This window comes from Cervus canadensis, chromosome 22 (genome assembly GCF_019320065.1).
Source record: "Cervus canadensis isolate Bull #8, Minnesota chromosome 22, ASM1932006v1, whole genome shotgun sequence".
Taxonomy (NCBI): Eukaryota; Metazoa; Chordata; class Mammalia; order Artiodactyla; family Cervidae; genus Cervus; species Cervus canadensis.
The window spans coordinates 54,754,331-54,767,185 of record NC_057407.1 but is presented as its reverse complement, the minus strand read 5'-3'; the positions used below and the strand labels follow the sequence as shown (position 1 = coordinate 54,767,185).

At 40.0% G+C, this 12,855-nt stretch overlaps 1 protein-coding gene across 14 annotated transcripts in view; it reads left to right on the top strand.

Moving 5' to 3' along the window:
* RBMS3 (RNA binding motif single stranded interacting protein 3) overlaps positions 1-12,855 on the top strand; it is a 1,027,957-nt gene that overhangs the window by 576,141 nt on the left and 438,961 nt on the right. For all 14 annotated transcript variants that reach the window (XM_043442422.1, XM_043442434.1, XM_043442432.1 and 11 more), the window contains one exon: positions 7,237-7,328. In XM_043442422.1, coding sequence (XP_043298357.1) covers positions 7,237-7,328 — 92 coding nt within the window. The remainder of the gene's footprint in view (positions 1-7,236; positions 7,329-12,855) is intronic.

The following is a 12,855-nucleotide window of genomic DNA, read 5'->3' as shown; positions in this document are numbered from 1 at the left end:
CTTTTTTTCCAAAGATGCTTCAAAGAACAAGTCATTTCAGATTTTAATGGTTTAGATTCTTTTCCTTCAAAATGAGCAATGTTTGGCCTTTGTATTCTAGCAGGATTTTTCTTTCACCCTTTTTTTTTTCACATCTAAGTTAGGCTGTACGCCTGTTGTATTGTAGCATCCTTGCTTCATTGTAATGATCAGTCATAGGACATCAGTGGAAAAGGAAATACTGAAGAAGTGATGAGGTTCTCTTGTTAGTCTGGTTTTACAAGCATTATGTGCAGCAAAGAATTTATAAGTGCTGTCCTTCAGCTACCTCCTTTGATCAACATAATGCAGAGAACTAGGAAATCCAATAATAAGAGAAGACATTTGGCGGTCACTCAAAATTTAGTGATGTATAAAACGTTGAGCTGAAATACAGATGCCTGGAGGCGGCCTTGAGCCCAGCAGACTTCCAGGAAACCTGCAAATCACTCCTCCTTTCCTGCAGGCTGCCTTCTCTCCTGCAGTTTAGTTTTCCCGCTCTGAGCTCAGACAACATCCTTGGCATGTTCTTAAGCCAAAATAGAAAGCAGGGTGATTCTTAAACATCAGCTGTTTAAGCTTGAGTCGAACTTTAGTGGAATGTGTGATTCCTAGACAAAGTGTTCACTTCTTCTTTTTAAAAATCACATGTGACTCACAACTGGATATTCTTTGGAAGAGGTTGGGTGTTACCTCAAGTCATGTGCTTCAAGTGGGCTTTTTGACAGTCCTACAGAAACATGAAATGTAGTGTGAGGTTACACTCTGAGAGCAAGTCTTGCTTAGCTCATGGGCTCATGCTATCACACATCTGAGCCAGCAGTCCTGGTTTGTATCACTTCCCCACACAAAGAACCATCCAAAGTTGGTAAATATATAAGCAATTTACTTAAAGGATTTAAAGAGCCAGTAGCAATACAGAAGTATGAAAAAGACTGTTGACTATGATAACGATGATACCAAAGTAGAAATGTGGATGAGGGATGAATTAGGAGGTTGGGAATTGACCTTTACAAAGTGTGTATATGAAATAGATAATCAGGGGCTTCCCTGGTGGCTCAGTGGTCAAGAATCATCCTGCCACTGCAGGCCTCACTGGTTTGATCCCTGGTCTGAGAAGATCCCACACGCTGGGGAGCAGCTAAGCCCTACACCGCAACTATTGAGCCTATACTCTACAGCCTGAACCCACGTGCCTAGGGCCTGTCCTCCATGACAAGAGAAGCCCCTGCAGTGAGAGGCCCGCGCACCACAGTGAAGAACAGCCCCCACTTGCCGCAACTAGAAAAAGCCCAGGCAGCAACAAAGACCCAACACAGCCAGAGTAAATAAGTAAAACGATAAAATAGATACCCAACAAGGACCTGTTGTATATAGCACAGGAAACTCTACCCAATCTTCTGCAGTAAACTCTATGGGAAAGCAATCTGAAGAAGAGTAGATACATGTACATGGATAACTGAGCCACTTTGCTATACACCTGAAACTGACACATCATTGAAATTAACTATCCCCATCCGTCCCGACTATACTCCAAAATAAAATAAAACTTAAATTTAAAAAGAGGATAAAGATACTTTCAACAGAATTCAAATGGATTATCACACAATTGTCCAGTTGAATGGCTAAAGTTACGAGAAGCTGCCTACAGATATACTGAAGAAAACAAAACCAAAAACCTCTGGCAGTACCTTTGTTTGTAGAACTTTGTCACAATTTCTAAATAAATATATTTTTGCTTCTTTATAAAGTCACTAGGCTTGTAGTGCAATAAAAAAATAGCAAAACTTTAAATTAACACACCAAGTTTCAAGCATTTCAGGAAAGCATTGATTAGATCTGCCAGTGGAGTGAGTGCATTTGGCGAATGACCTAATTAGCGTGGAGTGTGGAGTTCTTTCTCACTGCTCTCTGCTTCCTGCTAATTGCAGAGCTGCTGGCCTTCTCCCCCTGACAAGGAGGGGAAACAAGGACGGGGTGTATGGAGGAAACAGTGGCGTACAGTTTTCATCCGTTTGAATCTGCTGCCAGGCTTCCTTGTGTGATGGAGGCAGTGAGACCACTGGCCTTCCAGCCTCTTGGGCGGGTGTTTCCAGTGGGTCCCATTTTATCGAGGATTTTAGCAGTTACCATAAAGCATTATTAGCTGGAGCTGAACTAATCTCCCTGTGCTGCCCCTCACCAGATGTAGGTATGGAGGTTTCTGTTCCCAGGCTTGATGATTTGTCATTAAGGAGAGCAAATTGAAACCAAATTGGCGTTGCTTTATTCCTTCATACATGCATCATTATTCTCTAGGGGCAGCTTCGTGTTTCATTCTGTTTCTTTGTGATTGTGATGTAGTATACGCTGTCACGTAAAACTCAAGAGTGCAGTGTTTTTCTCAGGAATCGTGGTGTTTTGGGGGGAATTACTTGAGATGTTTTACCTATACACGTTCATTTTAATTAGTGAAAGTAAGTTCGTATGAAAAACTGAACTTAGTGAATTTTTTTTTTTTAAGATTTTCTTGGTGTGGACCATTTTTAAAGTCTTTATTGAATTTGTTATAATAGTGCTTTTGTTTTATGTTTTGGTAATTTTGGCCGCGAGGCATGAGGGATCTTAACTCCCTGTAACTAGGAATTGAACCTACACCCAGTGCATTGGAAGGTGAAGTCTTAACCGCTGAACCACCAGGAAAGCCCCCAAAACACTGATTATTTTATAACTTTGTTTCCCAGGAGTCTTCAGGAGAGATGTTTTGTACCAAGGAGCCACTCTCCTTGCTGGCATGAAGGCTCTTTGGAGAGACACTCTTGTCAGAGTTCACCCATCACCTCCCTGATTCAGAGGCGGTTCAGGGAGCCTCCTGCCCTCACAGGGGTTTCTTCTGTTTGGACTGGAGTGTAGCCCTGGAGCTCAGCATCACGAGTTTGTGCTGTCCTGTGGGATGAGTGGGGTGGACGAAATGGAGGAAGCCACGCTGTTACAGCGGCCAGGAGTCATGAAATCCCTGGGGCCTCACCAGGGGGCAGCGTTGCTGAGTCTGAATCATGGCTGCTTGGCATCTATATTGTTCTGTAGAGTCAACGTGTATTAAGACACTTTTATTAGTTAATCTCCACTTAAGTCCCGTGGAGTAACTTAGCATCTTTTTAAACATGGTTTCAATTAATTTCGACAAATGTTTATTAAGCTCAGGCTGTGTCCCAGAAGCAAAGATATACAAAGAAATAACACCTGGAAAAAAAATTTTTTTTTTCTTCCTTCCAGTTACTATGAGCAAAAAACCAGGTCCCTGTTTTAGCAAAGGACAGCACTTCAGTCATGGTCTAGAACCCCCTCAACACTTCCACTTTCTCAGGAACATTATCCTAAAATTTATCTGTCTTTCTGCCTAAAGCTTTGATTTCTTGACTTCGGCTTGAGCTTTCTTATCAGCATTCAAAAGTACTAAGAACAGTATCTGTCTCATAGCAGAGCAACAAATAAATACATGTTTAATATTTGGAATGAATACTCAGTAGTACTGTAACCCAGGCCAGGGAATAGATACACACATGTGTGTGCAGACAACTGGGCCACATTCCCAGAGATACTTATTTCATTTTTCCAGAGGTGAAAAATGAGCATTGGTTATTTTTTACACTCCCAAGTAAGTGCATCTAGCTAAGGTTGGAAACGATAGACCATAGCATCTCCCATGTTACAAGCAACAAACATAAACAGCTTCTTAGCCTCGCATACCCCTCAGGCTAAAGCTGGCTCCTAATTCTCCTTCCCAGCAACAGAATAGCAGACAAGACTGTAAACACTCTCTACTTGTCCATCTCACTCTTGCTCTTCAACTACTCAAGCATCCTTCGGTCCCATCCCTGGCCTGTAGCTGAGCGTGGGTGAATACATGATATACACTACTGTATATATATTATATATACTACTGTACATACAATAAGCTACAAAGACCTACCGTACAGCACAGTGAACTATATTCAATGTTGTAACAACTATAATGAAAAAGAATCTGAAGCTGTCCGCCTGAAACTAACACGATATTATAAATCAGCCATGGTTAAAAAAGACAAGTTCACATTCCTAAAACACTGGGCGTCTCAAGCGCCCATCTTGCTCCCACAGTGGCATTGGACACCAGTGGTCTCTGTCTGTCTCTTTGGCTTTGAGACATCTTCTTCCCTTTGTACTTCTTTCTTTCCATCGGGTTCTCCTCCAGCCTCCTTTGCGATCTCATTTCCTTATCTCACTAACACTTCGGTGGTGAAGTTTTAGCTCCAAACCTGTGCTCTTTGTTTCTGCTTACACCAGGCACTTTTGTCTTTTTCCATTTCTGTAAATCGTACCTTCCTGCTGTTGACCTCCTAGATTTTATTTCCAGTCTTGTTCCCCTTTCTGAGCACCAGCCTAATATAACCAGCTACTACTTGACATTTTTCCTTAGATGTCTCACAGGCATTTCTGGCGCACCATGTCTCAAACTGATATTTTAATTTTCCCTCTCCCCTGTTGCTTCCTCCTCCAGGCTCCCAATTTCTGTAAATCACATCTCCACCTACCTATTGGCTTATGCTGAAAAAACAGTGGTAATCTTTGTCTGTTCTGTTTCCTTTATTCCCAACCTGGTCCATCCATCACTGGGTCCTGTTAATTCTGCCTCCAACATGTAAGTCAAACCATCCATTTCATCCTTTCTGTTTCACGGCCAGTTGCTGTTTGTCCAGATTACTGTAATAGCCCCTAGGTCATCTCCCTGATCCCACTCCTATCGCCCACCTCCCCTACAACCAATCCCATCTTCAGGACAAGCCAGTGAGAGGGGTATTATAAAAATGCAGGTCATCTCATGCCACTGCTTTCTTAAAACCTTCAGTAACAGTCAATCATCAGAGTCTGTGGTATATGCTCTCATTTTCTTTCAGGGAAGGCAAACCAATTTGTTACTATAGATTCATTTTTGTGGTTATTCATTTTATGTTCATCTCCCAACTCAACTATAAGCTGAGTAAGGATGCAAACTGGAACTATTTTTTCCCCACTAGTCTATACTCTGTACCTGGCAAAATGCCTGACATAGAATTTCATTATTGAATGAGAAAGCAGCCTGTGGATGAATGAGGAAGATGGACCAAAGCGTGAGGTGGAAAAGGTGACTTATCAAACCTCATGTAGCCCATTGTGCTGAGAACTCAATCACCCCCTGGATAAGTGTGCTGACTGAATGAGCTGGGTTGAATTTTTTTATGGAATTGTTATATTTTATGTGCTAGCCTCAACGTCTAAGGGATTTTGAAGAATTGTGACCTCTCTCTGGTGGGCTTCAGGGGCTTCTAGAAATAGGTTGCAAAGTAATATTATAAAGTGATGCACTGTACAGTGTATTTGGAAAGGCCTGTGCAGATTTGGCTTCAAATCCTGCTCTACCAATTAAGCAATTTGTGATTTGCGGGGTCAGTCTTGACACCTGGCTTACACTTTGGTTTCTCTATGTAAATACATAAACAGGCATGAGGACAATGGTATTGATACCTGTATTATTATCATTTCATCAGGACCCAACACGTCACCCACCCAGGGCAGTTGTTGGCCCATAATAGATAAAGTCTATATCTTATTTTATCGTATGCTCCTCCTAACACTACTTCTAGACTTATTTTTTGCCCTCTTTCCTCTTTTTCCCTCATTTTACTCATCTCAGTGGATGGTAATCCTCATATTACTCACATAGTTTGAATTTTGTGGCAAGAGAGGAATTAGTAGTACTGACAGAGCAGGCTTCCTTGTGGATTTGAAACACAAACTTCCCAGCTTTTCAAGAGCATTGGATGGTACACTGATGAGTAACAAGTTCATTTTTGGTAAACATGCTGGGAGGGAGAAAAAGAAGATAAGATTCAGGGGGAGAAAATTAAAAAGTTAATTACAAGAAACAACTTGGTAATTGAATTCCTATCCACTCTTTAGTTATTTCGGGGAAGAGGGTCACAGTTCGCGGTTAGTAGGTTTGCCTTAGCAGTGCTCCTCAAAACTTCTACATGAGACAAGCAAGGGGATGCAGAGCTGACAGCGGGGAAGAGGAGCAGGATGCGTGTGGGGTGGGCTTTGAGTGCCCTACACACGTTCTTGATCATTTCTAGTCTGAAATATTTTTGGCAGCTGAAATTACTCTCCAGTGAAGCCCTGACTAATACAGCTGTATTTCATGGGCATGCAGAACCGCCCCCTTTTCATTTAATACGTTTTACTGGCTATTTCTTTCACCTCACTATACACACACACAGAGGCGCACAAAGTACAATGTAGGCAACTTCGGGGACTTCCCTGGTGGCTCAAATGGTAAAGAATCTGCCTGCAATACGGAAGACCCGGTTTGATCCCTGGGTTGGGATGATGCCCTGGAGAAGGGAACAGCTACCCACTCCAATGTTCTTGCCTGGAGAGTTCCATGGACAGAAGAGCCTGGCGAGCCACAGTCCATGGGATTGCGAAGAGTCAGACATGACTCTTTCCCTTTCATAGGCAACTTTTATGCTCTTTTCAGATTGCACTGAAGCTTTAAAAATTAGCAAATGAGTTTCTTATTTTTAAAAGACATTGGAATATTTATCTATTTATCGTAAGTTCCTTAACAGTCAAAATTGTTTATTTAGGGTGTTATCTTTGAGAGAGACACGTCCTATAATGAATTAACACGGGCCTGGAGATCAGCTGGGACTAGGCTCAAATCTCCCTGGACTCATCGCCTTCAGTCACTCACTCCACACGCGCTTATTGAGTGGCTGCTTGAATGCCAGAAACTGTTAAGCTTGCCGGTACTAACTTCATGCAGGTTCTAGCACTGCTTTTAATACCATCAAGTTTTTTGAGGGTTAGAAAATTACCTTTTGAGTTAAACTTTCCTACATTTTTCAGCATTTTGTGCTCCTAATTCTTGCAACAAAGTCATTGAAGAAAGAAATGATTAAATAATGTTACCTCATTCACCAAATTCATCTAAATCAGCTTGCTGATTGCATAGCCAATCTCCAGAGCGACCTCTAGAAAATAAGCACGTTGCTGTTTTATGTTTAATATTGTGGTCTCTTTCCTGACACGTTAAGGGCCATAGATTGAGGTCTGTGGTTCAACCCAGGGTCATGAGTACGAGTCTGACCACAAACAGCCATTCCATCAGTGACACAGAGCTGCTTGCGCGTGCTCACCTGGGACTTTGTGTTTTCACAGGGTATGGTTTTGTAGATTTCGACAGCCCAGCAGCTGCACAGAAAGCGGTAGCGTCTCTCAAGGCAAATGGCGTGCAGGCACAGATGGCCAAGGTAAGAGCAGTGTTTCAGTTCTGCTTTATCATTTTTTTCTTTTGTGATCGTATGTTTTTCCATTCCTATGAGATGAAATTGGAGTCTGTGACCATTTGAATTATGTTTGTTAGGGGGGAATAAGAAACCTCATCGTAGACTTGGCTTGGAAGAATCTGGCTGGTTTATTTCATCGACTCTTTGTGTATATTTATTAATGTTCTCTTTTATTATGATTACCTTATTGGCAATTCAAGGGCACTTGTGAAATGTTCTATTTTACCCCAGATAGGAGAGGTGTGTGTGCGCGCATGTGTAATCTGGGGTTCTCACCTATGAACAGTTTTGGAAGAGTACAGTTCTCAGTAAGATGTCTTTGATAAACTATGTGTTGAAAAATTGCTCATTGTCATGCTGTGGAGAGATGATCCCTGAATGAGGGGATGGTCTGATCTGTGCAGGGAAATGAGTTTAACCCAAGTGTGTATTGTCTGTATTAGTAGGATTTCACTTTGGCCTTTATAAATAGAGTTTTCCTAGGTAACAGTTTCCTATATATTAATAATTTTCAATACACTGTTATTGTTTTGTAAAACAAGTAGTATGGAACTTTCTTTCTACCTGAAAGATTATAATGCATTTTTATATTCAAGAAAATAAATAAAATCATTCATAATAATTTCTTATCCTGATATTGCAGTGGTAATCACAAGAATCTACACATATCAAATGACTTAGAACTACACACACATATTGTTCACTCAATGGCAACTTCCTGGTGTTGATATTATGCTAAATTTAACATATAACCTTTGGGGGAACTAAGTGGAGGCCTCAGGGAATCTCTCTATACTAGCTTCCTGTAAATCTATGATTATTTCCAAATAGAAATGCTTTAAGTATCAGTTATAACATAGGAATGCTCGGTACATATTTGTTTTAAAATAATGGTCATTTTGGAGTTACTCATATGTCACTTTAGTTTTCTGATTCCTATCAGTGAATGTGTAGATCTTTGGCTTCTCAAAAGTTAGGTGGAAAGTCAATAGGTATTGAAATACTGACCTAGTGCATTTATGTCATATTTATGTATATATTAATACTTACTCTCAACTTTTCCCAGAGAGAGCTGAGTTTACACTAAGTTGTCAGTTTTTTGGTCATTAGAATTTTATTATCATTGCTAAAATTCTTTGATGACATCTTCCAGTTTCAACACCTGATAACTAGAGGTGGGCTATCTGGTTTTCTTCATCTTCTCACAAGCTGACACCTCCCGTATCTGTTAACCTCTCACTGCGGGTCACTGCCCATAGTGATTACTTTGCTGGACTTGTTGCTCTTAATGGCACATTAATTGTTTTTCAAGGCAGGATAAATTAGAATTTGAAACCTTTCAGCTGTGTAATACATTTCTCATCATGACTGTGACTGGAAGTTTTGAATTTGGTCATGAGCTAAGATTGATGAAGTTAATCTTTGTAATTAATAAGGGAATTACATACATGTCTTGGTTTAAAGGTTACCTGACAAAAGAATCAAGTTACTTGGCAACTTGAGTAGTAGCTTCTTATACCCAGCAAACACGTGATATAAAATATAGTTATTAGGTATATGCAAAAGAGAAATTGAATTTTGACTGAAAGGCAGAACCTATTGACAAGAAAATGATGAAACACATGCTTAAGTAAAACCCCTGTTATTGGCGTATCTTTGATCTGTTCTCTGGATACACTGCCAAAGTTTGCAAATTGCTAGATTGTGGCAGTTTAGAAGTAATGATCACAGTCTGTATAATCTCCACTGTTCAAATGTCTCTCAGAAAGAGAGTTATTTGTTGGATAAAAACCACTTGTGTCTTGCACAAGAGGAAAAGAAAGTTGTCTTTGATTTTATAACCACTGAGAATTCATTGTGAATATTTTCCTTTTGTTTCTGAGCATTTTGGTATACAAGGACTCTCTCTCTCTTTTATATACACACACCAATCACTGACATCTCATCTAGACAGGAAACTATCAAAGGGAAAATATTTTAAAGAGCTTCTGAAAATGATTAATTATACTCAGCATCTTGACCCTTGCCCATGCCCCCTGTACACAGTAAGGAGATTCCAACTGGGATGCTTAAAGGCACTTATTTCATTTCTGGAGTTGTTTAAAGATCTCTGCCATATCAATTATGCTGTTCTTATTCTCTTTTTCCTCACTGATTTTGAATCTAAAGCCTAGAGCTATAGGGCCACATCTGCCTACTGGAAAACTTTCAGCAGTAAATGACTCTGTAATCGAACTACCCAGAAGCAAATAAATAGCCTCCCTTTGACAATGAAATGGAACAAGCTTGACCACCTGTATTAGCAGATTTCTCACTGAGCTATTGGATTTCATGGCCTTTTTTTCCTTTGTCCTGGTGATAACTGTTATTTATTATCATATAAACCTGCAGTCTGCAGGGTGTGGAAAACTTGCACTATATTTTTTGCCATTCAAGTACCTAGTGAATTGCTGCCTGCATCCTTGTTCTTATCAATATCCTACTATGCAGGTGGTGGACTCAGAATTTAATGACTCCAGGATTTTCAAGCAAAAATGCCACAAATAACCTAGGTTCCCAATAGCAACCTGGAGCAAACATGAAACATTCCAAGTGAATCACTTTATATAGCTAACTCCAGTGTGTGCATATGAAAAATTCAGCTGATTTGTCAACAAACAGGAATTAAACAATAAATTCTCCAGTAAGTGGTAATTGATTAATAATGTATAGCCATTAACACAGACTATGATTTTCTGTGTACTTGCTGTTCTGCCAAAAAAGGTTTTTAGGGATCAAAGGATATGTTTCTTTTAGGAGAACACATTTAAAATATTTTATTAACACACAGCAGTTAAGAGCATAGGTTTGGAGGGAGATAAACTTGGCTTTGAATCCTGGCTCCTGTACCACCTGGCTGTGTGACCTTGGCTAAGTTATTTAAATATTTCTGAAATTCTCCAATAATAATACTTTGGTTATAAGACTGCTGTGAAAATTTACTAAAAAGATAACAAAGAATTTAGCATTGTACTTAGATTATATTAAAATTCAATGAATGTCAATTATTCAATAAATATTGTTATGCTTTAAATTTGTTACTGAACTTTCCATAAATCATGATGCATGCTTCAAGTGTTACTTTATTTAAAAAGTTTTCTGGAAAAAAAAAAAGTTTTCTGAGAAATACAATCAATAGGATCAATCAACAAATGTTTTAATTGCTTGCTAAGTGGCAGGCACTGTGCTAGGCGTTGGGAAATCAAGATTTAATAAAACTTCTTTCTTATTCTGAATTTTCATCATGTACTTTATCTCTTGGAATAGATACAACTCTGGGTTAAAACTATTGACTGTTGCTGTTCTTGCCAATTTTAGGGTATTTAGGAGAAAGTCATTAATATGTCTCAACCATAAAAGGAAAAGAGCTGAGGAAGAGAAAAAAAAACAAACTACAGTTTGCCTTGTAGGTGTCTGTCTTACTCATTAACAAGAAGGTTGTAGAAAGGCAGTGAATGTCTTGAGTGCCGTCAAGGTTGAGGCTGCTCTGCGAGTCTTCACATGTGGTGTTCATCAATACGTTTGCCTCTTCTTTTCTAAAATGCCGCTTATTGTACCCACATTTAAGCCGGGACTATGAAAAGGGCAAAAGGTTGAAGGATCGTAAGACTGATTCTGAAATTTTAAAACCTTTTCCAGACTCCTAGCTCAGGAGTGTTTACACTAGCTAGTGTTTACCCTAGCTCATTGTGTTTACATCTCAGTGGCCAAAACTGAGTCATATGGTTTCTCCTTTAGCTGCAAGAGATTCTAGAATGATGAATATTTTAGTTTGTTGACCTGTAGAGGAGAAAAGCAAGAATTGCTTATCTGCCTGGCTATTTGAGCAGCAAGGGAGCCCACTTCAAAGCCTCACCCTGTAATCACATGCAGGGACAACATCATAACCAACAGGCCCAGACTCAGCTGCTTAAAAACAAATTATCAGTACTTCTCTGGGGGTCCAGTGACTAAGACTCTGTGCTTCTGATGGAGGGTGTCTGGGTTCGACCCCTGGTCAGGGAACTAGATCCCCCATGCCACAACTAAAGAGCCTGCACACCACAACAAAGATTGAAGATCCCATGTGTCACAACTAAGACTCACCACAGCCAAAAATAAATAATAATAGTAACGAAGTTATCTGTGTCCCCACAGTATAGAATGACAGAAAAACAGGAAACATGGGTCTGAGGGAAACTACCACTTGTGAACAGAGGGTTTGGAAAACAGAAGTCACTGATAGCTAATACATGTAGAATTCAGCTGGGCAGGAGTAGAATTCTTGTGTTGTCAGTATGGAAGTTTCCTGGTTAACCAATCACATCATGCGTGCCTGCCATCCAAGATTTCTCTTGCCCACTATTTCCCAGGGCTTCATGGAGGCCTCTCTGGAGGACTGCTCAGCTTTAGAAACTGAGTTTTTCTGGATGTAAATTTTGAAGCTCCAGCCACCAGCCGAGTTTTGGTCATCTTCAGCTTAGAAGGTGTCTTTCTTATTTCCCACGTGTTAATTACAATCATGAGAAAACAGAACACAGCTCTTTCCACCACAAGGAAGAAGTCACCTCCTCCTCAGAGCCTTTAAATAAAGTTTTATCAGGTCTACGACTATGACCATTGTACCAGTCACCAAAGGTGGTTCACCCCACGGTGGGATATCTAGAATAAATCAGAGTTAAGTCATCACCAAGGAGACCAAGTGTCCAAGAGGATGTCAGATCATCAGGAATAATGTAAAAAATATTGTGTCAACCATTAGGATAACATAAAAATACCATGTCAACCATTGTGGAGAACCAGGTTGGTACCAGAGGAAAGGAATTCTTTTTTATAAATCAGTGAACTTAGTCTTGGTTTGGGGGGGGGGTGGAAATAATTTATTTTGAGATCAGAAGCAAAAATTTATAAAGTCAATGCATAAAGGAAAATAAATCCTGTAACTTCAAATGTGTATATGCATACAATTATTGTTTTTGGCCTCACTGAATAGCGTGCAGGATCTTAGTTCACCAACCAGGGATAGAACTCAGGTCCCCATCAGCGGGAGCTCAGAATCTTAACCACTGGATTGCCAGGGAAGTCCCCATATAATTAATTTTTAAAAACTCATCACCTCTGTGGAGTCCTAACAGTTATATTCCAGGAGGAGAAATTTAGTGAATGAATGAGGGACCTATTGCACACAATATTCTAGATTGTTTTAAAAGTTCAGCCACTAGCCCCATGAGGCTGTCTACCAAAGCTACTCTTCTGAATGCAGAGACACATAAGCAGGATTCCTCATCCAGACTCTTAGGGTCTATAGCAGTATTAATATTGCTTTTAATCTGCTTATATTGCTTTGCTTTTACCATTTCTAGGAATACAAGAGTCAGCAGGCTATTTGGTGTCCAGGGATCACTACATTGGTGGGGCCTACTAGTAACCCACCAACAAAAGAAGTTTCTCAAAGGAGCTCATGTCAGAAGGA